The 26,358-nt window shown below is 38.8% G+C and overlaps 1 protein-coding gene across 1 annotated transcript in view; it reads left to right on the forward strand.

The window, feature by feature from the left end:
- VWF (von Willebrand factor) overlaps positions 1 to 26,358 on the forward strand; it is a 175,099-nt gene that overhangs the window by 67,062 nt on the left and 81,679 nt on the right. Inside the window, exons 18-27 of the mRNA XM_073567769.1 lie at positions 759 to 919; positions 7,195 to 7,298; positions 10,833 to 10,971; positions 12,559 to 12,693; positions 17,779 to 17,925; positions 20,883 to 21,023; positions 22,072 to 22,185; positions 22,349 to 22,505; positions 23,427 to 23,585; positions 25,890 to 26,025. Of these exons, the coding sequence (XP_073423870.1) occupies positions 759 to 919; positions 7,195 to 7,298; positions 10,833 to 10,971; positions 12,559 to 12,693; positions 17,779 to 17,925; positions 20,883 to 21,023; positions 22,072 to 22,185; positions 22,349 to 22,505; positions 23,427 to 23,585; positions 25,890 to 26,025 (1,393 nt within the window). The remainder of the gene's footprint in view (positions 1 to 758; positions 920 to 7,194; positions 7,299 to 10,832; positions 10,972 to 12,558; positions 12,694 to 17,778; positions 17,926 to 20,882; positions 21,024 to 22,071; positions 22,186 to 22,348; positions 22,506 to 23,426; positions 23,586 to 25,889; positions 26,026 to 26,358) is intronic.

Genomic DNA, 26,358 nt, shown 5'->3' on the forward strand with positions numbered 1-26,358 from the left:
GCAAGCTCAACCTCATTTTTTTTTGCTTTTAAGAGACGGATCAAATGGAAATAAACAATCAAATAAGTAAATAGATAAAAAAACCATAAAAAAGTAAAATAAAAAAAAATGGGCCAAAAAAATCGATGCCAATATGAACACGTAAAAACAATTAATGAAATGAAAATTAAAATAAAGCAAAAAATAAATGAAAAATAATCTATAACACATCTAAATATATAAACATGAATAAAATATAAATAATAATGAAAAGTGTAGGTATAAGTATACATATACAGTATATATTGGATATATATTACTTACGGTATTTAAAATACAGATAGAAAAGAATATGTTGGCCAGCATATTCTTTTCTATCTGTATTTTAAATACCGTAAGTAATATATATCCAATATTCTGATTATAATATCCGATAGATCAAATTAAAATAAACAATCAAATCAGTAGGGAAAAATATGAATAAGTCTAAAAATAAAAATAAAAAAAAGCAAATATAAACACTTAAAAAAATATAAAAGTAAATGAGAAAATCCAAGTATAAATTAAGGAAAATAATTGAGAATAAATCTATAAAATATCTTATCCCTTGGATTTGGGTTTATATATTTTTTTTTTACCTTTAATGAAAACTGTTGGTGACAACCAATTTTGCTCCATTGATAATTTTTCCAGGGTCCTGAACGCCAAATTTACCTTCTTATTCTTTCATTAATCTCTGACCTTAAACCAATTAATTCTTCTACCCTTTGAATTCCCAGTAAAGAGAAGCGCGGATTGTCGTCCCCCCATGAAAAAAGTCGTATGTTCTCCGGATGATCCAACGGTTAAAGGGATAGCGTGCACCAAAACCTGCGAAAATTATGACTCTGAGTGCGTGAGCGACAAATGTATCTCTGGATGTATGTGCCCGGATGGGATGGTAAGAAGTCTTCTTACCCTCTTACATTCCTCCAGCCTGTTTTCCACTGATGGGCGCCCATTTTTATATATTTTTTTTTTACTTCCTGTAAGTTGTTTTCAAAGATTTTTTTTGTCCCATAAAGTTATCAATATTGCTGTAAGTCAACAAAAAATATTTAACGAGAAGAGTTTCATAACGAGATCTCTTTGTTAACCTTCCTTCCTTTAAACTTTGGCTTGAGCATAATCCATTGAAAAAAAAAAAATAATTCCCTGTAATACTACTCCTGGCCACAAGGAGCGCACTCATAATTTATCACTGTGACGAATATCAAATCTGAAAGCACCGGGAAGTTTATGCTGTGAGCAGAAATTTATAGTCAGCCCTTTCCAAATCTAGAATGGCTGATTACAAAAAATAAACCACAGGCAAAAGAGCAGAGTTTTCAGGAGAAGACAAGTACTTATTCATGGTCAATGTCACCTTAAATTAAGGATTTTCTTCATTGACCTCCATTGATCGCCGTTGGTTGTCGACCATTTTAAAAACAGACAGACACTGGTGTTTTTTTTATTTTTTTAGTGGAGGAGGGAGGTTTTAAAATGAATATTCATGTCATGCTACTTCAGTGCAGTATAGTGCAACCTCCACCAGGGGGCATTGGTGAGGGAAGAGAGGTTGCACACACAGCGTAGCAACACTGAGCAGCAGCACAAGCGCCACCAGGTGGCGAAAGAGTGGTCAGACAAGCCGAGTCAACAACAGTCAGGAGCAGAAGTAGCAGAGGTCACAGGAGAACACGTGGTCAGAAACAAGCCAGTAGGTCAGCAACGGTCGGAAGCGGATAAGACAAAGACAACAGACAGAAGCAGGTCCGAATGCAAGCCGAGTCCAAACCAGGGAGTCAACAAACTGACAGGGAAACACTGAGTCAGGACAGGTGGAGGGAATAAACAGACACAGGACAAGTCAGGGATCACAGCAGGACAAATCAGGATATACCAGAGTCAGATACACACGCCGAAGGCAGAACTATAGCTGACATCGCCTGCAGGATGCAGCGGAGCTAAATAGCAAACCTGAGACCAGACTGAGGCTGAGAAAAGTTAACCCCTGAAATTACCAGACCGTGAGCATGGAAAGACAGGACTCAAAACCCGGTCTGGATCATGACAATCCACATTTGAAGACAAAGTTTTCTTTTTTCAAAATTTTGCAGATTAATTTCATAATATATCTTCATAGGAATAGGAGATCCGTTTTTCTCTAAATCCTTTTGTACAGCCGTAGAAGAAAATAATAATTTCCTGCCTATCTTCAGCCACCACTAGGGGGAGCTCACTGGAGACAGATTTATATAGCTCTCCATAGAACCAATAATGAATCTGTCTTCAGTCAACTCCCCCTAGTGGCAGCAGTGAGTAGCGAGAACCATTGTATTAATTTGCCAGTGCATTTAGAGCTCCGAATCAGTAAATTGGCACTCTAAAGGTTCTAAAGATATATTTTGAAATTGCTTGCTCCAAATTATTGATCATAAATAGACAAACCTTTAAAGAGTAAAGGCTTCAATAGTATGGCCTACTAATTTATTTTTTCCCATATTGCTCAGGTTACAGGGGGCGCTCTACGCCTTTCACCCATAAGTTCTAATATAACTGTTCTTTCTACAGAAAATCCAGGATAATTAAAGTATTTCCCTCCTTATTGACAGATGGAATGAATCCAACAAACACACAGAGCAAGTGACAAGTGATTTATGCTCCAGAGAAGGTTTAGCTCACAGACACATCTGGTTTTGTGTGCGGTCCCCACACCAGTTCACCAGAATTACAGATGCGTCCTGTGAAGTACGCAGAGGTCACAAGACTTGTTATAGTCGCGGAGTGCACGTACAGACCCTCGGGCCTCCGCCTTAACGGGATCTTTCTTTTCAAACATTGGTCCTCATTGCCAGACCCTTCCGTCCTGTCACACCTAGATCCTTTCTAGACGTGATATGCATTGTAGACTTGTCATCAGGTTTTAACATTACTCATAGTTAGAGACGAGGGAACCTGAACTGCTAAGTTCGGGGTTCATACCGGACACCTAGGGTGGGTAGATTGGTTTCAATCACAGCAGGATACTACCTACCCATGTAAATGTATCAGCCCAGGAAAGGAAACACATTAGGATAGGTTCCCAGCAAAGAAGGTCACCTTGTCGTGGCTGATGGGCGCGCATGAATTGGCCAAATTATGCTCTAAGCATCTTCCTTTTTACTTATTTTCTAAAGTATTAATGCAATTCCAATTTCATATATAAACTAGCTTGGCCCGTGTGCCCGGGGGCGCAGGCAATTTTAGAAAAAGCAAGCTGGCCAAATGTAAATGTATTTCATGAGCTGATGAACACAGACAGGTATTTATATATGTAGATTGATAATACAATAAATTGCTTTGATAAGTAGAGGCCAAAAAATGTTTTCCGGTTGAGGTGCCACCTGCAGGTCATTGTGTCTTTCTGCAGGTTTATGAAAATTAATGTTTAAACTGTATTTAGTGATAAAATCATGAATGTGTGGTTTGTTTGGCTGTTTTCTTGCTGAAGGGAGCAAGGTTACCTTTCAAATGGTGTATCATTTAAGTGTGGGTCGAAGTAACCAGCGAAAAAGCAGTGCATGTTTACAAATGTGTTTGTATAAGTGGCTCATCATTTGTGTGTGTGGGTTGAAGCAATCACAGAAAAAGCTGTGCATGTTTACAAATGTGTTTGTATATGTGACTCATCATTTGTGTGTGTGGGGCGAAGTAATCACCGAAAGAGCAGATGTGTGTTTGTATATGTGACTCACCTGCAGTGAATCTTCCAATGTGCCTGAAATAGGCTGGGCAAGCACTTGAGCAAGGTGGAAAGACCCCAAGACAAATGTTTGGATTTGTTTGTGATGTCTGTAAGCAGCTTTGTGGTAGTGTGCTTTGGGGTAGTGTGCTGCCACCTGCAGGAAATTTGACCTTTCAAATGGTGTCTCATTTGTTTGTGTGGGTGGAGTACGAATGGAGCAAGTGTGCAATTCAATAGGCAGTGCATGTTTACAAATGTGCTTGCATTTGTGCCTCACCTGCAGTGAAGTGTGCAATCCTCCAATTTGGCTAAAATAAGCTGTGCAAGCAGTTCAGCAAGGTGGAAAGCCCCCAAGGCAAATTTTTGAATTTGTTCATGATGTCTGTAAGCAGCTTTGTGGTAGTGTGCTTTGGGGTACTGTGGTGCCACCTACAGGTCATTTTTCCTTACTGCAGGTTTATGAAACTTAATGTTTAAACTGTATTTTGTGATCAAATCATGGATGTGTGGCTTGTTTGGCTATTTTCTTGCTAAAGGAAGCAAGTTTACCTTTCAAATGGTGTATCATTTGTGTGTGTGGGTGCAGTATGAACGGGGATACAAAAGAATCACTGAAAAACAGTGTTTAGAAATAACAGAATAGATGTATCAGCCCAGGAAAGGAAACACATTAGGATAGGTTCCCAGCAAAGAAGGTCGCCTTGTCATGGCTGATGGGCACACATGAATTGGCCAAATTGTGCACTATCTTCCTTTTTACCTATTTTCTAGAGCATTAATGCAATTGAAATTTCATATATTTCATGTTTGCATGCTATAGCATTACAAAATGCCACTTTATTTGTTAGTTGCATGTGGAGATGGCTACTCTTGGTAAGCCCGTGTTCACACTTGTTCTGTTTGGAAGTGACGTTCAGCCTTTTGATATTTATGTGCATATTAAATATTAACAGAAAAATATATTTGATCAAAATAGTTTCCTAATTGGACCTCTTTACTAACTTTTCTGAAGCTTTACCACCCTAAAAGCATTTCCTTAAAAATAAAATTTTTCCCTGTTGTACCATTCCTGACCACTTGGTGCGCACTCACAATTTGAAGCTGTTATGAATTTCAACTTTATATCACTGGAAAAATTTTTTGGGCTAAAGACAGACACTCCTTTATTTTTAAGAATTTGCTTTTTAAAAGATTTGCTTCACTATTTTGAAAAGTGGGGAGAAAAGTAGGTAAGAATAAGAAGGAAGTGTCGCCTATTCACCATTTGCGCTTTTTTTTTAAAGTCACTTCTCTTTTTTGTCTTGTGGTGTTTGTTGCTGTTTTTATCCAAATACTTAAAAATGGTACATTTGGTTCACAATTTTGCAGTAAAAAATGGTCTTTATCCTTGTCTTTAATGGGTTATTCCCATATCTTAGATCCTATCCCAATATGTAGAAGGTGTATAAATAAAAATATTAACAAATACAGCCAATTAGAAATGTAGCATAGTTCTTCTGATTAGCCAAGTTGCTTATCCCTTATTTGGTGCATTGCAGGAGCTTAGGTAACCACGGTTAAGATCACTACAACTAACTAACTGTCACTATATGCATGCTTGTAACTATGGATACCTAAGCTACTGCTATACCCTACACATGGGGTAAGTGACATAGCTAATCAGAAGAACTATACTACATTTTTAACTGGAGGTAGAGTAGGCAATACCCGTCCTGACTATAGAATAGTGGTGCTGAGATAGCAGTTGTACCCAGTCGTCGATGCCTGATATTTCGGGCTGCACTGATGAAGCCCCTGCACCCAGTGATGGGGGTCTCAGCTGTTACCGCTCTGCATGTGGGAACCGGAGGCAGCGATTTATTAAGTGCTAAGTCTCCTAATAATCTGGTAGCCAAAGCCACATAAAGCTTAATTGTTCCTCGCCTGCCTACTATTATAGTAGTAAAAAAATGCACAAAACACAAGAACAGAGTTAAATTCAACCTAACAACCAAAAAATGTCATTTTTCCTCACCTCTGACACCCGAAAATTGGGTCTGAAAAAAATATGTGTCTATTAATTCGTTCGGTTGTCAACTTTAGCAAAATATTATTTTATATGTTTAAAAAAATAAACCTAAAAGATAAAAATTAAAGGGTATTCACTTTTTTTTTAAGTCTATTTTTTTTTCACCTGCTTTGGACTCTGTTCTCCACTAGGTGTCAGAAAACAGCAGGAAAAGAAAAGCCACTGAAAAATGTTAGAAGTTCACCAGCGCTTTGGGTGATCTATGGGGGTGACTTTCTATAATGTGCACTTGAACTTTTCCCTGCATTTAACCTATTAACTTTCCACTATGGAAAACAACTGTATAAATGAAAAAAAAAAAAAGCTTTGAAAAAAAGAATGAAGTAATAATAATACTAAAAATAATAATAATAATAATAATAATAATAATAAAAAATAATATTAATATATATAGATATATATGTGTGCGTAAACATAAATCTATATATACACATACAATCACAATTAGCTATATTGTTTTTATTACTCTGATAATTTTATTATATATAAATTATCTAAATAAAATAATTATTAGATCATATTTATTATTATTTTATTTATATATCTTATATATGATAAAATTATCAGAGTAATAAGAACAATATAGCTAATTGTGATTGTATGTGTATATATAGATTTATATTTACGCACACATATATATCTATATATATTAATATTATTTTTTATTATTATTATTATTATTTTTTTAGTATTATTACTACTTCATTCTTTTTTTCAAAGCTTTTTTTTTCATTTATATATGTTGTATGCATATAATGTATATATCAATTGAACAGATAAATATTATTACAATTATTATTATTATTATTTTATACCACATATAAATATCAGAGGTGAACAAGCTAATAGTATGACTATTAGTATTATTTTTATTATTATTAGCAGTAATTATTTTTATTTTATTTTGTTTATTTTTATTTAGTATTTTATTGCTACTTATTTGTTATATATTTTGAATTATTCTATTATTATTTCTCATTGTATTGCTATTATTTTCATTATTATCTTTTAGTGTATTATTAGTCATTGTAGACTATAAATAATTTCGCAATAGCAAACGCATAAGGATGAACATGATGGACTATTTTTTTTTTTTTCAACCCATATAACCATATAAAAATTACATCCATAACAATTATCAATAATATTTTATTAGCAATATTTGTTTGTGCTCGTATAAATACTATTATTATTTTTATTGATCATTACTGTAATTACCATTATTATTAGTATTATTATTATTTCTTTTTATTTAATTATTATTAATTCAATTTTTTTAAACAATTTCATTATTAATGATATATTTAATTATTATAATTTTCTGCCTCCTTTTTGTTTGTCGCTGCTATTTTTCCAGGTTGATAAGATTCTCACCTTTCTTGTTCTTCTCCATGTTTAGGTCCGCCATAATAACAGGTGTATATTTCCCGACAAGTGTTCTTGCAGACATGCTGGGAAGGATTATGCTCCGGGGGAGACAGTGAACCAGGATTGTAACACATGGTAAATATATGGAGCTGATTAGATGCCGCTAACACTAAACATTGGGAGACAATTATTAAAACTGTCTTTGTGGGCCATGGAAACCAATCACGGCACAGTTTTCATATTACTAGAGCGGTTTAAGAAATGAAAGCTGCACTGTGATTGGTTGTTATGAGCAACCAAGACAGTTTTGACAGTCAGTCCTATCCTCCTTTCCAATTTCACGAGAAGACCCCTTGCTCTCAACATACAATTGAGAGTCTGGGCTGGTCTCAGGACCATAATAAGGCTGTTGGTACCCCTGAGGTCATGCTCTAGTGTTCCAAGTGAATGGCATAAGAAAGGGCCAACAAGGATATGATCTATCACAACCCTCACATAGAGGAGAGAAGGGTTCCCAACAAATGTTTCCACCAGAACGTCACAGACGGGAATGTGGATAGGTGACATTCCCTCCCCGAAGCCTGGGTAGAGCCCGGCTTTGGGTAGGTCTTGCTCCTAGCAGCCACCTGTGAGACTAAGAACTCGATCTTGAACGTTCCATCCTGAAGGAGAACAAGGAGTTGTGGAAACCTGATGACCACACATTTCGGCTCAAGATCCCAAACTCTACCTGATCTCCTAATCACAGCCACCTAATGAAAAGCTGGCCATGTCTGTGGAAAGTGATTTTTGACAAAGTCTATGGGGAGTCTAAGGCCCATCTTACATAATCTGTTTGTTCTCAAGATCAAGTAGAGTCTCGTCTGGTCTCAGGACCTTATTAAGCTTGTTGGTTGGTTGTTTTAACGCATGGACACATTTTTTTCCTAAGAGTTCGAGATTGTGACCTTATACTGAAGAGTTCTCCAGGTGTGTGGATGGTCCTTTTTGCTGACATCTATGTAAAATGTATGTTATTTGGCCATGTGAGTGGATGGACCTTACTTTTAAAGCCTACATGAGTTGGCCATGTTTGTGTTTGGACCTTTTTCCTGATATCTATGGGAAGGCTATGTGAGTTGGCCATGTGTGCTGATGGACCTTTTTTCATGATATCTATGGGAAGTCTATGTGAGTGAGTCATTTGTGAGGATGGACCTTTCTTTTGAAGCCTATGTGAGTTGGCCATGTGTGCTGATGGACCTTTCTTTTGAAGTCTATGTGAGTTTGCCAAGTGCGTGGATGGTCCCTTCTTTTGAGGTCTATGTGAGTTGGCCATGTGTGTGGAACAACCTTTTTGCTGAAGTCTATTCAAGTTGGCCATGTATATGGATGGACTTTTTTTTGCTAAAGTCTATTCGAAGTCTATGTGAGTTGGCCGTGTGTGCGAATGGACTTTTCTCTTGAACTCTATGTGAGTTGTTTATGGGTGTGGATGGATCTTTTTTTTCATGATATCTACAAGAAGTCTATGTGAGTTGGTCATTTATGAGGATGAACCTTTCTTTTGAAGTCTATGTGAGCTGGCCATGTGTGTGGAACAACCTTTTTTCTGAAGTCTACTAGACGTCTATGTGAGTAGGCCGTGTGTGTGGATGGACTGTTCTGTTGAAAATTCCATTTGGAACTATGGAGATAGAGGAACCAAAGACCATAGACTTCAAAAGAGAGTAATTCGCATAGTTGGCCATCTCATCACAGCTGGAAAAGGCCATCAATCAGTGATCAGAAAAGCCCTGTCTTCTCTACCATGTTTGGACTGTTAGCGGACATGGCCACGAAGACTGAAAACGACTCCTTCTGTACATTACACCTTATCTTGTAATTCGTGAACTAACATCTTTTCAAGGTCAAAATAAAGGTGACCATTCATATAAGGATATAGGAGGTCCAAATTGATGTAAGCCAAAACATCTGATTCCCAGGTTAAGCAACGTCATCAACTTTATCAACATTTTTTTCTCTATGGTCGTGAGTCTGCGAACGATCTTTACATGAAGGAATGTTCACAGAAAATTACGAGGGAGATCTTTTGGTCCTTCGTTCTGATTTTTGTTGTGGACTTTGTTGTCCCACTCGCTGTAATAGATGGAAAACATATTTCCATTCTGATCCCTTTAACACTAAATCAAGCATTAATTTGGAAATGTGTCAGGGTATAATGGCCTAAAAATTACTCAGAGACAGTCATATGGTGTTTCTGAATCATCCTAAATTGGTCACATGGGATTAATAATGCATTTTACTATGTGTACCCCATAAATTGCAGCATTATGACCTGCGTGTCCTACGGGCTAGTTGTTAAAGGAATTGTTTTACATGAACGTCACCAAAACAGCTGTTGTTTTTCTATGTTCTGGATCTCTGTAAACCAATGCATATATAATGTCTATCTATCTATTATCTATCTATCTATCTATCTATCTATTATCTATCTATTATCTATCTATTTATCTATCTACTGTATCTATCTATCTATCTATCTATCTATCTATTATCTAACTATTATCTATCTATTTATCTATTATCTATCTATCTATTTATCTATCTATCTATTATCTATCTATCTATTATCTATCCATCTATTTATATATCTATCTATTATCTATCTATCTAGTTATCTATCTATTATCTATCTATCTATTATCTATCTATATCTATCTATTATCTATCGATCTATCTATATCTATCTATTTACTGTATCTATCTATTATGTATCTATCTATCTATCTATCTATCTATTATCTATCTATCTATCTATCTATCTATTATCTATCTATTTATCTATCTATCTATCTATGTATTATCTATCTATTTATCTATCTATCTATTATCTATCTATCTATTATCTATCTATTTATCCATCCATCTATTTATATATCTATCTATTATCTATCTATCTAGTTATCTATCTATTATGTATCTATCTATTTATCTATCTATCTATTATCTATCTATCTATCTATCTATCTATCTATCTATTATCTATCTATTTATCTATCTATCTATCTATCTATTATCTATCTATCTATTTATCTATTATATATCTATCTATTATCTATCTATCTATTTATCTATCTATTTATCTATTATATATCTCTCTAATTATCTATTATCTATCTATCTATCTGTTATCTATCTATTATTATTATTATGCATTTATATAGCGCCATTTATTCCATGGCGCTTTAGATGTGAAAAGGGGAAATATAGACAAGTACAATAAACATGTGTAAGACAAGGGACACACAAGTACATAAGGAGAGAGGACCCTGCCCGCGAGGGCTCACAGTCTACAGAGATGGGTGAGGATACAGTAGGAGAGGGTATCTCTCTACCTGTTATCTATCTATTTATCCATCTATCTGTCTTTCTATTATCTATCTATCTATGTACAGTATCTATCTATCTATTATCTATCTGTCATCTATCTATCTATTATCTATCTATCTATCTATTATCTATCTATCTATCTATCTATCTATCTATCTATCTATCTATCTATTATCTATTTATCAGGGCTTGAGGTTTATGTTTTGCCTTAAAATTGTCTCTTGCTTAACAATCCACTTTTCTATCCTAATGCACCAAAATAAATACGGCCAATTTAATATAAATTCTTTTTTTCAGTGAATGTCGTGGTAGAACATGGGAATGTACGAAAAATATTTGTGATGGCACCTGCTCCGCCATTGGAGTGTCACACTTCTTCACATTTGATGGGATGGTTTACAACTTCCCTGGAGACTGCCAGTATGTATTAGTTCAGGTAAGACTTGTTCAGGCAAAGTGTAGCTGTTTTTTCAATAGAACATGTAGCAGAATGTCTGTGTCTGACTCTAGTTCCTCACACTACCTTCTCCATCGAATTTTATAAGCACCAACTGTCATATCCTATCTCAGTAATGTGAAAATATGCTTTTACTAAATGTAGAATTTATCCATGTATTGAGAATGAACATTCAGGCCTAAAGAAGAAAAAGACACAGAAAGAACACACAGTATGACAAACGTGCATGAATACTCTGTTGTAAAATATATGTAACAGTAAGCAGCAAGTACTAGTAAAAGATGTTAATAAAACCAGGGTATTTAGTTGATACGTTTTTTGCAAAAAATGTATACTAAGCCACTCCACCACGTCACGGTAACCCTTTTCGGAGCAGTCCTATCTAATATATTTAAAACCTGATCATGTGATCAATACCTTCATGAGCAGGGTTCAGAAAGGTGCTGCCCGGTATGGGCACAATGGGCAAAATGGCTTTTTATGTGCGTGTCCCAAAGGAGAGAGGCGGGGATCTTCCAAAGCTTGCATAAGCAAGAAATCAACAGATTCAGAACACATGAGACACGCACAAAAATGAACCAGTCAGTAAGAAGAAACTAGATTTCTCTAATAAGATATATTTCTAAGCTCCTTATTTTCATGTGTTCTATTGACTTATGAAATATAAAATAAATTGACGGTTACACTTTAAAGGGAATCTATCACCAGTTTTTTTCACCTAATCTGAGAAAAGCATAATGTAAAGACAGAGACCCTGATTCCAGCGATGTGTTACTTACTGGGCTGCTTCCTGTAGTTTTGATAACATCACTGTTTTATTAGTAGTAAGTCTTATATATCCTAGTGTGGAGTGGAGGAGTCGGTTGTTGGTAGAGATGTTTGGAGTGTTGATCTGTGACTGTTGCTTGGAGTTTTTGTTGTTTGCAATCCTTCATTCTCTCCTTTTGTGTTTACCTACCTGTTCTCCCCAGTGTTCCCATCTGTTGTCTGTGAGCGCATATTTGTATGATTGGTATTTTCCTTTATCCCTGTACATCTTCCCTTGTTTCCCTGATTTGTGTATATTCATACACTATTTCTCCGCACTTGACTGGGTGGAGGAAGGGGGCAGATATAGGGCTGATTCAGGAGTTCTGCAAGGTATGTGGCCCCGGTGTCTTCACCATCAGAAGTAATCCGGAGAGCAGGGATAGCTAGGGCATCCCTAGTGTTAAGGACAGGGAAGGAGCCCCTGGCCCTGGGTAATCTGATAACAGAATTGTGATAAGAACATTATCAGTAGAGGACTAGTTTATCTGCTGCTATCTAGTCGTCCATATTCTTGAGCTCTGCATAACCCCACCAATGATTGACAGCTTTCTGCCTATGCACAGTATACACAAAAAGCTGCCAATCAGTGGTGTGGGCAGGGTTACTAGCAGCCCAGTAAGTGATGTATCACTGGAATTTCTGCTCTCAGATTAGGAAGCAAAAACCTGGAGGCAAATTTCCGTTAAGACATAGCATTACACCAATGTGTTAAGAATGCCTCATTACACTCTTATTTAATAAAAGGTTCTCTTATAGGATTTCTGTGGTGGTGAACCAGGAAGTTTCCGTATCCTTGCAGGTAATGTTGGTTGTGGATTCACTGGAGACAGATGTTCCAAGAAGATCACAATTCTCTTTAGAAATGGAGAAATTGAGCTAGAAAATGAGCAGGTTTGTACAAAGGAGTAGGCTGAAATCACAGATTCACAGAAATGACTCAAAATTAGCCTCTCTCAATACAAAAATGTTAATGTCTTATATAATATCATAAAACAATAAAAAATAATAAAAGTGCAGCGTGCCTATAACAGCGCACCATGTGGTTAGGTATGGTATTGCAAGTAATAATTTATAAGGAACAGTACCTGCTAAAGGACCAGAATAAGACCTCTTATTATGTTGTCGTATCAATCCTCTCACATGCTGATGCCTCAATACTATCCTTAAAAAGGGTTGTCCAGTGTAAGTAACACTTTTTTATAACAGGTTCCCTACTAAGCGATGTAGTCATGTCTGCATTATTCCCAGAACCCCGATCAAGTGTTATCCACAGCCCCCTCATAATTTTCAACTTCAGCTTACCTATAGTGTTAGCCCCAGTTCCCCACTAAAAGTGTCAGTCCCAGTGCCCCTCTAAGTATGATCACCTTTGCCACACTAAATGTTGGCCCCATTTTCATCGAAATGTCAGCCCTAGTGACCCCCTAAATTTCAACCCCAGTGCTTCCCAAAAGCGTCATTCTCAGTTCCACCCTAAATGTCAGCCCCAGTTCCCCATAAAGTTTGAGGTCCAGTACCCCTTCTAGTGTAAGCCACAATGACCCCTCTAGTGTAAGCCATGGTGCCCCTCTAGTACAAGCCCCAGTGAACTTTCTAGTGTAAGCCACAGTGCCCCCTCTAGTTCAAGTTCAAGTCCACTCTAGTGTAAGTCACAATGTCCCTCGCTATCAGTGTGCCCCAGTGTTGTCTCTAGTGTAAACCACTCCACTGTGTCCTCTAATATAAGACATGATGTCCTCCATAGTTGTCAGTCCTAATAACTTCTCTAATATAAGCCATGGTGTCCCCCTTAGTTGTCAGTCCTTATAACTCCTCTAGTATAAGTCATGGTGTCCTCCCTAGTTGTCAGTCCTAATAACTCCTCTAGTATAAAGTAAGTCATGGTGTCCCCCCTAGATGTCAGTCCTAATAACTCCTCCAGTATAAGACAAGGTGTCCCCCCTAGTTGTCAGTCCTAATAACTTCTCTAGTATAAGCCATGATGTCCCCCCTAGTTGTCAGTCCTAATAACTCCTTTAATATAAGCCATGGTGTCCCCCTTAGTTGTCAGTCCTTATAACTCCTCTAGTATAAGTCATGGTGTCCTCCCTAGTTGTCAGTCCTAATAACTCCTCTAGTATAAAGTAAGTCATGGTGTCCCCCCTAGAGGTCAGTCCTAATAACTCCTCCAGTATAAGACAAGGTGTCCCCCCTAGTTGTCAGTCCTAATAACTTCTCTACTATAAGCCATGGTGTCCCCCAAGTTGTCAGTCCTAATAACTCCTCTAGTATAAAGTAAGTCATGGTGTCCTCCCTAGTTGTCAGTCCTAATAACTTCTCTAGTATAAGCCATGGTGTCCCCCAAGTTGTCAGTCCTAATAACTCCTCTAGTATAATCCATGATGTCCCCCCAAGTTGTCAGTCCTAATAACTCCTGTAGTATAAGCCATGGTGTCCTCCCTAGTTGTCAGTCCTAATAACTTCTCTAGTATAAGCCATGATGTCCTCCCTAGTTGTCAGTCCTAATAACTCCTCTAGTATAATCCATGATGTCCCCCCAAGTTGTCAGTCCTAATAACTCCTGTAGTATAAGCCATGGTGTCCTCCCTAGTTGTCAGTCCTAATAATTTCTCTAGTATAAGCCATGGTGTCCTCCCTAGTTGTCAGTCCTAATAACTTCTCTAGTATAAGCCATGGTGTCCCCCAAGTTGTCAGTCCTAATAACTCCTCTAGTATAATCCACGATGTCCCCCCAAGTTGTCAGTCCTAATAACTCCTCTAGTATAAGCCATGGTGTCCTCCCTAGTTGTCAGTCCTAATAACTCATCTAGTATAAGCCATGGTTTCCCCCTAGGTGTCAGTCCTAATAACTTCTCTAGTATAAGCCATGGTGTCCTCCCTAGTTGTCAGTCCTAATAACTCCTCTAGTATAAGCCATGGTGTCCTCCCTAGTTGTCAGTCCTAATAACTCCTCTAGTATAAGCCATGGTTTCCCCCTAGGTGTCAGTCCTAATAACTTCTCTAGTATAAGTCACAGTGTACCACCTAGATGTCAGCCCCAATGCCCCTCTAGTGCTAGACCCAGTGCCCTTTCCTACTTGTTCCCCTCGGGTGTTAACCTCAGTTAACAGCCTGACTCCTCTCCTCCCATGCACTTTCTCCTCCGTAATGCATCCCTTACCCCTCCACCATACAATTACAGTCTTGTTCTTCCACACCATGTCCACCCACCTCCATCAGGAGTCAGGAGTGGATTTCTCTCTTTATTTCCTGAAACTTTGTACTGCCACTTGATGATTGACTGTGATGGGAAGGGACTCAATGGAAGGGCAAGCATGGATCCCTTAAATATTATGTTAACGTCAATTTTGGTAGTACCACCTCTGCCAGCATATTGTGAGTCTCACAGTCCTTCGAGTTTGGTCACAAGAAGTGTCTCTTTGCCTGGAGGACCTTTTCGTGTCCTACATTACATGGACAATCAGTGATTTTAATAGACATTGTGTCATGCTTCATTTCTTCTTTGGAGGGGCTCCAGGGCGTTAAAACATTTATTGCCCTATTTCCCCATAGATTACATCGGATGTGCTGTACTCACGTGGACCAGTTTTGGTGCGCCCACCCACCGAAATTGTGAATTTGGCTCCTATACACATTAATAACAAAACTTACTGCTTGATTCAGATAAATGACCTCATGAAGATCAGTTATCGGAAGGTGTCGAATGACAATTTTGGTGCTCATAGGACCCATACAGTTAGTATGAGAATGAGCATGTGTCCTGGCTGATATGGGTCCTGTTCACACCTGTCAAGGACTTTGATACGATGCACAGGTGTGCATGAAATGGCCATTGACCCCAACACCTGCTTATTCTCCATACTCAAATTTTTGGCATTTAGAAGTTAATAAACCATTGGATCCAATACTGAGTGTTGGATGTTTTCCTGTTATTTGTGACTTACGCTGTAGTTTATGAACTTTGTTTATAATCCCTCGAGCGCCTCTCGTTAGGATTTCTTAGCTTGCTCCATTTTTCGAGAAATGACTTCAACAATTATTTTTCGGAGTGTGTAGATATCGAGACATTTTTGTACATGTTCTTTGTAGGTGACATGGCTGTAGATCTGAGGTTCCTCACAAGATGCCTTAACCATATCTGGTGGCACCACCTTTACCACCCACTTAGTTCAGACTCTTCTGTATTCTGTGTACGGATATGTTCATCCCGACCTTTCCACTTTAGCTTGAGATATGCCAAGATCAGTGGCCTAAGTTGATCAACTTGTGAATAAAAGGGATTTTGAGATAGATACTCTGACAGGAGATGTTTATATTATATGTGTAGGCCATCAAGTGGTTGTGATAAATATTTCTGCCTACCAAGAACTTTTTCAGCATGTCAAGTTATGAGGAACCTGCAGCAGGTTTTTCTACCCCAAACTAATGACATGTAAGCAAAGTAGAATTTTTCTGGTAATGACCTTCAAGAACAGAGGCATTGGTGCTGCTCTTCTTGCTTTCCTGCCTCCCTCTTTCTTTCTCTGCCCTACCGCCGCCCTCTGATCAGTGACTGACAGATCACTCTTGTTTGAGTCATGTGCTTCTCCTGCCCAAAAATTCATGCACACTCCATCATACCCTGGGATGGCACATATGTAGATCAACAGTCTGGCTCTCAAAGTCATCAGGACCTTACTCGTGCATGAGTCGCCCCAGGGAATGACGTTGCGAGCGTGAGATCTCAGGCAAAGGATTCAAGTTACTTAGACAAGAGTGACCTATCAGTCAATATCCGGAGGCCATCGACAGGGCAGAGATAGAATGAGAGAGGCAGGAGCGCTGTAAGTGCAGTTCTAGACCCTCTGCATTAGCGTTAAGATTGTACAAGGGATTTCTAAAAATTGGATAATCACTTTTCCAACAGCAAAAGTATGAATTCAATAAGAAAAACCTGTTGACAGGTTTCCTTTGATTAATTCAATTTTGTATGCGGAGTTGTTAAAATTCTTTACAAAATTTGTGGTCTCTAGAGTTGAGTGAGTTGGTCCGAGATAAACTGAATTCACCTCGATTTTACAAAAAATTTGGATTCACTGGAATCTAAATTTTTTCATGATTAGTTACTGGCAAAATTAACAAAATGGCAACGACTAGAGTTGAGCGACTTTAGTCGGATCGGGCTTCATGAAACAAAATTTGTTTCAGATGAAACTGGTCCGACTAGGGCAAAAAAAGTTGGAGTTTCGTCCGAAACCCGACCCCAATGCAAGTCAATGGGGAATAAAAGTCGGCATTGAGTGGATGAATGTTATCCGCTCAATGCCGACTTTTATTCCCCATTGACTTGCATTGGGGTCGGGTTTCGGACGAAACTCCGACTTTTTTTTGCCCTAGTCGGACCAGTTTCATCTGAAACAAAATTTCTTTCATGAAACCCGATCCGACTAAAGTGGCTCAACTCTAGCGACGACCCCAATTCGGTCAAATCATTTTCTATGGTCCAGTCCAGCCTTTTTCAGTTCAGTGAGGTCTCTTCTTTAGCAGCTGGCATCTTCAGTACAGCAAATCGATATGACTAGGCGTTCCGTCACATCATATCGTGTCTCATCCGGCGACGTCATGATCCTGAAGGGGCTAGTCTGTGCCAGAGGATCTAAAGGAAGAGGCGATATCGGTCAAAAGACGATGACTGGACCAACAACAACGACGTTGCACCTGATTGCTACTATTCCATTCCCTCAAGGGGCTTGGGACCACCCTTGTCCTCATGGTTTGGTTTCTAGCAGTTGGATCATACGTTAATGGTGCACTGGTGATGAATGTTGTTTATGGGACAGTCCCTTTAAATTCAAGATCTGGTAAGGAATTTCCCAAAATTTCCCCCCTCCATATATGAGTTTGAGATAATGTGGAAGAGATGTAATTCATGTTGGGTGGCAGGAGCCAATGTCTGAAGAGCCGTACATTAATTTCACCATATTTCATCTTCTTCAGGTCTATATCCGGAAACCTCTGAAGAGTCATATTGGTTTCAACATACAAGAGTCTGGTAACTACTTTATTTTGACACTTGGAAGTGAAATATCCATTACATGGGACAAAGGGAAGAGAGTCTACGTCACTTTGAAGGGAACCTTGAGGGTAATTTGCTTTTAATTATTATTTTTTTCTATTATATTACTTTTTTCTTTAAAAAAAAAAGTGTAGGAAACACCATTGACTTAAATAAAAGCAACCTGTTATCAATTGTGTATAGTGGTGTATGTGTTTTTAAATTATTTATTAAATAAATGGTTCTCTTTCTGGCCACAGCTTCCCTTTAAGTCGAATATAAAATATCTTTTTTCAACATTTCTTAATTTTAATCAGATTTTTGTTTTCTCTTTTTGAGATCCCATCTTGGCTCGTTGTGTTTGGCTGCATAAGATCATTTAAAGTGTGATCGGTGTGTGATATAGGTGTTCTGTCCTGTTGGATTTTGCCTTTCTCCTTCGGCGTGCTCTCGTCTTTGTTAAGGTGTTAAACCTCCGGTGTCAGCCAATGTGCTACAGTGATTGACAGGTGACCTCTGCAATATATCTGCACCAGACGTGACCCGCGAAACACACACTATAGCCGTCATTTCTGACTAAGCTCTTATTTATTACTCTTGACTTCTCTCCTTTTTTTCTCACTTGAAACATTTGACTTTAGAACATTATTGTTACGTCTGTTTTCAATTTGACATCATCCTAAGCGCAGCGGTGTACCCTCATCACCCCCTCGTCGTTAATGTCCCTGATATATTTGCCCACTGGACTGAATATAGTGTATTTGTGTAAATTTAGGTGAAATATGGGATTTTTTTTTCACTTTTCAAAGTCAGCCTAAATCAGGAATCCCCAACCAGTGGCTCATGACGTGTGGCTTGCGAGACCGTGATGTATGGCTCGCGAATGTATGCTCAGACCAGTGTTACTCTCATCTGTATTGGCGCCCACACGGGGCAATTATTAATTGTTAGGAGGCACTTAGGACACTAAAGATAATATTACTTGATGCAGTGTAACGTGGCACTGGGCAGTAGCTGTGGGCGAGGCACGTATCTTTCATGCCCCAGCTGTCATGCACAGTGTGGGAAGACTAAGTGCAACACGAAGGGTTGAGGGGAAGGAAGCCCAAATGCTAGGGAAAAGGGGAATGAAGACCCCTAGGCAGATCTAATAGCACCCTGTCTACCCTACCGTCCCTATATTGGTTCCACACCAATCGCCGAGCAGGAAACCTAAGCCCTGTGTATCCCTAGAGCTAGGCCCTGAGTAGCAAAGGGGCGGGATGAGCACTGGTCAGTTCCCACAGTACACTAAAGACAAGAAGGGAGACAAACAAGGGGGAGAAACTTAACTTGAGCAAACTCTAGAGAGGTAACACCAAACGTCCTCCAAGAGCACCAGAGAGGAAGTTAGCCGACTGCTATAGCTCCAAGCCTTCACAAGGGAAAATGTGAGTATCACCGGCGACTCTCTGAAGCAGACTGGGAGTCTATAAACACCCAGGTCCAGGTGTGTCAATTAGAGCCGGAGGGAGGTTGTCACTGGGTCTAAAAGTCAGAAGGATTAAGAAGGCATCTGCAATACCTAACACAAAGACCTTCTGGAGCCAGATGCAGAGTGACTATTGCATCTGACATACCCGTGATACAGCACTCTACATGAAGACTGAGGTCCTGTCTTAGTGTGTGGGCTTCATCTATGAGCGCGTTACGCCCTTGCGGGCCGCATGTTGCTGATGACTTTTCTTGGCCAGGACCACATTTTGAAGACTTCAATGAGAGAGGCCACTTGTCAAAAATAAACTTTTTGCTGTATGATAATTTGGTGTGGTTTAGGTACAAAACAAAAGATAGCGGGTACACGACTTAATGAAGGTTTCCTTCCACACACGGAAGATTTTCACAGTCTCAGTTCCTTTCTGTTAAGTCACTTGGTTTCTTTCTCCACTAGTTCACCTTCCTTCACCACAACCCTTGCACAGTACTACAGTCCAGTAAGAGAGAGACCTACTCTCAATCCGCGGTCCCGCATCCCCTTACCTCCTAAGGGAACTCGTTTGCCAATATGGCCGGTACTTAGTTTCTTAGCTTGGAACTCCAGCTCAGGGCATTCTCTTAGTGTCACGTTCCCTGTTCCATTCGGGCCCATTACCTCTGAGTTATAACCTTTGGGCCATAAGCTAAGCGTGCTGTCCCAGGAACCATTTCCGGTGCACCACTTCTGTATTTCTGCTCTTTCTGCTCAGTATCGCGCTATCCACTGCCTCCGTCTCCACTCACGTCCGGGAAAAAATAGTTTTAAAAAACATGAAAAATTTTTTAAAAAATCCTAAAAGTTCAAATCACCCTTCTTGCCCCCACTGAAAATAAAAATATATAAAAATTAAAAAAATGCACACATGTGGGGTATCACTGCGTTTAGACAAGTCCAATCTATCAAAATTTAAAAACAGTTAGCCTGATCGGTAAACGCCATAAACGGAAAAAAAATTAAAAATTGACAAAATTACCTTCTTTGTTGTCACCTAATTTCCAGGAAAAATGCTGTAACAAGCGATCAAAAACTCATATGTATCCCAAATTTCACCCCAATTGGAATTTTTTTTCCAATTTTCGAGTACACTCGATATGGTGTCAAAGTACAACTCGTCCTACAAAAAACAAGCCCTTATATCTTTATGTGGACACAAAAAGAAAAGAGTTACGGCTCTGGGAAAAAGAGGAGGAAAAACACAAAAGCGGAAATTGGCCGTGTTGTGAAGGGGGTAAGAATTGTAAAATTTTGGAAGAAAATATTAGTAGCAAAAATTTTACCAAAATTTTATATCATATTTATTTTCCATTTTTTAACTCATTTTTCTTTAAAAAATTGTAAATTCATAAATGTTAAATAAAGAAAAAAGAAAATAACATAATCTCAGTGTCAAGTTTGTGATAGGATGAGGAAGCGTGCCGGTTCTCAATAATCGTAAAAACAAAACACTCAATCCAATAGATCTATATATTATGATGGTTTAACTAATTTTTGAAAAATATGTATTTTTCTCCTATTTTTTTTTCCTCCCAGAACAAAGTCTGTGGTTTATGTGGAAACTTTGATGGAATTCAAAACAACGATTTGATGAGTAGTAATAATCAGGTGGAAAATAACCCGAGTAACTTTGGAAATTCTTGGAAAGTGAAGCCTTTTTGTGCTGACGTTGCAGTGGTGAGTAGAAGGAACGCATTATAACAATTTCAAAAGCAGTTCATCAAAGCTTTAAGATCTGGTTTAATTTTTTTTGTTGTTAAATTTCTGAAAAATATACTTATTATTTTCGATTTTTACGGTATAATATTTTACATTACTTTTACATTTTTAAATAAAAAAATACAAATGCATTATTTTAAATGAATGAATTCGATTAACATTAATTTGTAAATAGGTATAATACATTTTTGCATAATTGATTTTGGACATATTTTACTGTTCCGTTACTGAAGATTTTTTTTTTAAATCTTTTTTTGTGCATCATTTCTTTTAGAACATATTTAATATATTCAAGAATTACAAAGAATGAAGCAAGTGAATGATATATTTAATCTCTTAAAGGCAATATGTCAACAGGTTTTTGTATCTCCTGCTGAGAGCAGCTGTAAGGGAAGAGACCCTGATTCCAGTGATGTGTCGCTTAATTTACTGCTTGCTGTAGTTTTAATAAAAATCTCTGTTTTCTCTTCTGCAGATCTTACAGTTCTCTGAATGCTGAGACCTGCATATCCCCACCTACACTACCAATTGGCAGCTTTCTCTGTATAACCCCGCCCTCCACCACAGATCGGTAGATTTCTCTGTATAACCCCGCCCTCCTCCACTGATTGGTAGATTTCTCTGTATGACCCCAACCTCCACCACTGATTGGCAGCTTTCTGCCTATGCATAGAAAGATGCCAATCAGTGCTGGGGGTGTGTTTGGATTACATTGCAGCAGGTTTACTAGTCCTGTAGCGATAATCTCCTGCTGATAAAACAGTGATTGTATCAAAACTACAGCAAGCAGCCCAGTAAGTGACACATCGCTGGAACTGGGTCCTCTGCTTTCACAAAAACCTGGTGACAGATTCCCTTTAATGCAGATTAAATCAGTGATGGAGAACCTCGAAGTGTGTGGAGCAGGCTCAGGAACTGGGCCTGCTCCATACAGGGCAAATGCTGGCTGCATTACACAGCTGACATCTTACCAACAAGTTTTTAACCTTTTTCATTTTTTTTTTAGATCACGGCCATTACGAACATGCCGCTGTGTCAAGGCAATGCCCTGAAACAAGCTGCGGTGGAAAATGCCTGCGATATTTTATGGGATGACATCTTTAAAGATTGCCATAAACTGGTAAAGTGTTTTTTTTTTGTTACTTGTTGGAGATATCTATTTTTCTTCGATAAATTGTTGATTCTACTGGGAAAATTGTAACGCATGCTCAAGTGCCATTTAGATTTTGGGTCCTGTGTTCTTACACGGCCCAGATGCTTCACATCATATTTTTCCCCAACAGGTGGATCCAATACACTACCATGATGTCTGCACTTATGACACGTGTATCTGTGAGTCCATCGGGGACTGTGCGTGCTTCTGTGACTCCATCGCAGCGTATGCTCATGCTTGCGCTCAGGAAGGAGTTCACGTGCAGTGGAGGTCATCTCGCTTTTGTCGTAAGTAGAAGTAAAAAAAATCTCATATATTATCAACTCCTGGTATCAAAGGTTTACATATACACTTTATGGAAAAAAGTATGTGCCCCCCTACACATTCCACCCGCAGGAGTTTTTCTGGCCTTTCAAACTACATCCATACACATTAATATGGAGTCGGTCCTTCTGCAGATATAACGGCTCCTGCTCTTTCTGGGAAGTGTTTCGACAAGATTTTGGAGGCGTCTGTAGGAATTTCGTACCCCATCATCCTGAAGAGCATTTGTGATGTCAGACACTGATGGTGGGGAGAAGCCTGGTTCATAATCTACATTATAGATGTTGGCTAGGGCTGATGACCTGGCTCTGTGCCACCGGTCATGTTCTTCCTTCCAAACACCCCGACTGTGGACCGTATGGACCTTGTGCACTGGGTAAAGTCATGGGGATCAGGAAAGGGTCTTCTTCAAATTGTTCCCACAAAGCTGAAGCTACCACTGTCCACAATGTCTTGTGCTGAAGCATTAAGATTTACCATCATTAGAACTAAGGGCCCAATGCCGACCCCTGATAACAGCCCATAGCATTATCCTCCGACACCAAACTGTACAGTGGGCACAATGCAGTCAGGGGGTAACGTTCTCCTGGAATCACCAAACCCAGATAGAGAAGTGCGATCCATCACTGTAAAGAACACATCTCTTCCAGAGTCCAGTGGTGGCAGCTTTACACTACCCCATCCGACTCTCAGCATTGTGCTTGGTGATGTAAGGCTGCACACGGCTACTCTACCATGAAGCTGCTGTCGGGGACGCAGTGTTTGTGCTGATGTTATTACCAGAGAAGGTCTGGACTCAGCAGTTATGTCCAAATACTTATGTTAATTCGCTATATATGTGATGCCTCTTATTGCTAACATTTGGTTGTGTTTCCTGAATATAGCACAGAGTTGTGAAGAGAAGAATGTGAAGGAGCTGGACTATGTGTGTGAATGGAGATATAACAGTTGTGCACCAGCTTGTCCAGTGACCTGCCAACACCCCGAACACACAAATTGCCCCCTTAAATGTGTGGAAGGCTGCCATGCCCACTGCCCTCCTGGTAAGTTCTCCGTTGATAGATGCCTTTAAAATATTACAAGAACACTTTGGTGAAGGATGAAGGAGGAACCTCGTGGGCAGGACAATGTGCATTAGTTGAACTGAGGACCTCTAGTGGCTAGTAGGTGTGTATGAATGTACGGCTATTTAGTTCCTCACATGGGGGTGTTGATATGGCCCAGGTTCTGCATGATATAAATCAACTACTATTTAAAGGGTAGATATTCCTTTGCCACCACATTGTAGTTTGGCTTGGACAAGTCCTTTAAGCTTAACATTTATTACAATTGTATTTTTGTGTTTTTTACGGGATAGTAGACGTTTGGTGTAAATTAGAAATGTGGACACCTAAGACTCCTTATTCATCATTGTTGTTTCTCCAGTTTTCTAGAGTAATTGCCTTTTTTTTATTAGCGACTTCATGATTTGTACTTTACTCTCTATACATTTTGCCCCACTTTTTAAGTTACCTTTCTTTTTTAATTTTTTATCTTTTTTTATTTTTGCTTATCCAGATGTTTCGGACAGATTCAGGACATTTTTTTTTTCATCAGATTATTTTTATGGAGTTTTTCAAAATGATAACTTTTACCAAATTTTTCATTTTTTTTTTAACTCTCCACTTCCATCCCTGCCTCAATTTTTTTGTCCGGAAGAGTATACGACTTCATTTTTAGACTTTTTTTTTAAAGGATTTGCCATCCTTTAAACATTTGCACATTTCTGTCTGCCTGGAGATAAAAGGGTTGTCCCAAAATCACAAACTATCCCCTATCCACAGGATAGCAGATAAGGTTCTGATCTATAATAGGGCAGCACGGTGGCTCAGTGGTTAGCGCTGCAGCCTTGCAGTGCTGGCGTCCTGGGTTTGAATCCCACCAATGACAACATCTGCAAGGAGTTTGTGGGTTTCCTCCCACACTCCAAAAACATACTGAAGAAAAGATGTTCCAAAATTGTGAATGCAGCACAAATAATCCATAAGTACAGATTCTTCGTTCATTTTCTAAATCCTTGGACCTACTGAACACACAGATGGAAGAAAAGAAATGGAAACAGCCAAGTGCAGCATTTAGTTATCAGCTAACTCGTTTAGTCCTTTAGAGAGTATATAGAGCAGCAGCGCGCATGCACAACCTGTGCTCCTTTCACACAGTGGGCCAGGGACCCCAGTCCTGATGATTGCTGGGGCCTATAGTGGCTTTGCCAGTACTGAATCATCTACCTTGTGAATAAGTGGTAATGATAAGTTTTTATTTTGGTGCACCCCTTTTAATGTTGAGAACATAGACGAGCATCTAAAGTGCCAGAAATTGGAAAATAATAAATGAAGTGTTAAAAGGCTATGTTATTCATGCTGTTCCAATAGTAAAACTGTATAGCTCTCCTTGTAGATGTGTTGAAGGGGTTTTCTGAGGATATAATAAAATGGCCCCTGTCACATAATTCAAACGGCATCCCATCCTGGTTATATATCAGGATGTGCGGCAATCTGAAGAAACACAGCTCCTGGGAGCTATGCCTCAATGACAGAGGAGCTGTGTAGTCAGCACACACTAGTGAGGTGCTGGCAAACAGCTGTGATGACAGAAGAAATAAATATTCTCAGCTGACTGAGCACAAAGGATTTTCTTCTCCACCCATTCATGTGCAGCCATCTGAGAAGATTTATTCTGCTGTAACAGGCCTTTTTCGACACCTCACCACAGTGCATACTTACCATACAGCTCTTCTATCAGTGGAGACACGCAGGTCTGGGGAGCTGTGTATCTTCAGAGTGCAGCCCATCCTGGCGTGTGACTATGATGGGCTGCTGTTTGAATTATAGTATGTAACAGGGGCTATTTTATTGCATTCTTGGACATCCCCTTTAAAAATTTAAAGATTATTAATAAGTTTATTTTTTTTATTTCATTGAAAAGAAACAACTTTGTAATATCTTATTAGAGAAAACTGCTTCTTTCCCCTCCTAGCCCGATCTTTCACTCTCAATTCAAAGGTAAATTCTGTTTTCATTGAAGACAGATTTTTCCAATACTGAGATAGGAGATGACAGTTGGTGTTTTTAAAATTCTATGGAGGGGGAGGAGCTATAGACAGAAATAGACATTCTGCTGCAAGTTCTCCTGAGATGACAGTGACAGTTCTTCATTGAACTTATAAGCACCAACTGTCATCACAGACATTCTGCTGCAAGTGCTCTTGAAATGACGGTGACAGTTCTCCATAGAACTTTATAAGCACCAACTGTCATTTATAGTAAATGTTACATTTTAATATTGATGATTGTTATTGTGTCACTTAGGTAAAATCCTGAATGAGGTGACTGGATCATGTATTGATGTGCAAGACTGCCCTGTGTGTGTGGTTGAAGGACGCCGCATCCCGCATGGAAAACACAGTTTATTGAATCAAGATGATCCGGCACTCTGCCAGCAATGGTATTATCATGATTATCATGTAGCTTATTGTAGTTACCATCATTCAACATTTATTTAAAAAAAATTACTTTAGATTATTTTTTTGGCCAGTCGTTGCCAGACCCCATTGCGCTCCACTCCTTCTCAGCTCTGCCTACTTTAGTAGAGTTGGCTGAAAATGGCGTGAAAATGGCTAAAGTCGGAAATTCTTATACTGTACTGTACAATCACAATCCTTTGATTTACAACTTAGCCATGTAAAAGATTTTGCTCATGGATTCAAATACATGCAACTTGCCTCTTGAACGCTAGCGTCATCTATTGGAATTAGCAATCCTAAAAGTCAATATCAAC

The sequence above is a fragment of the Dendrobates tinctorius genome, unplaced genomic scaffold (genome assembly GCF_039654945.1).
Source record: "Dendrobates tinctorius isolate UK_male_01 unplaced genomic scaffold, ASM3965494v1 ptg000020l, whole genome shotgun sequence".
Classification (NCBI taxonomy): Eukaryota; Metazoa; Chordata; class Amphibia; order Anura; family Dendrobatidae; genus Dendrobates; species Dendrobates tinctorius.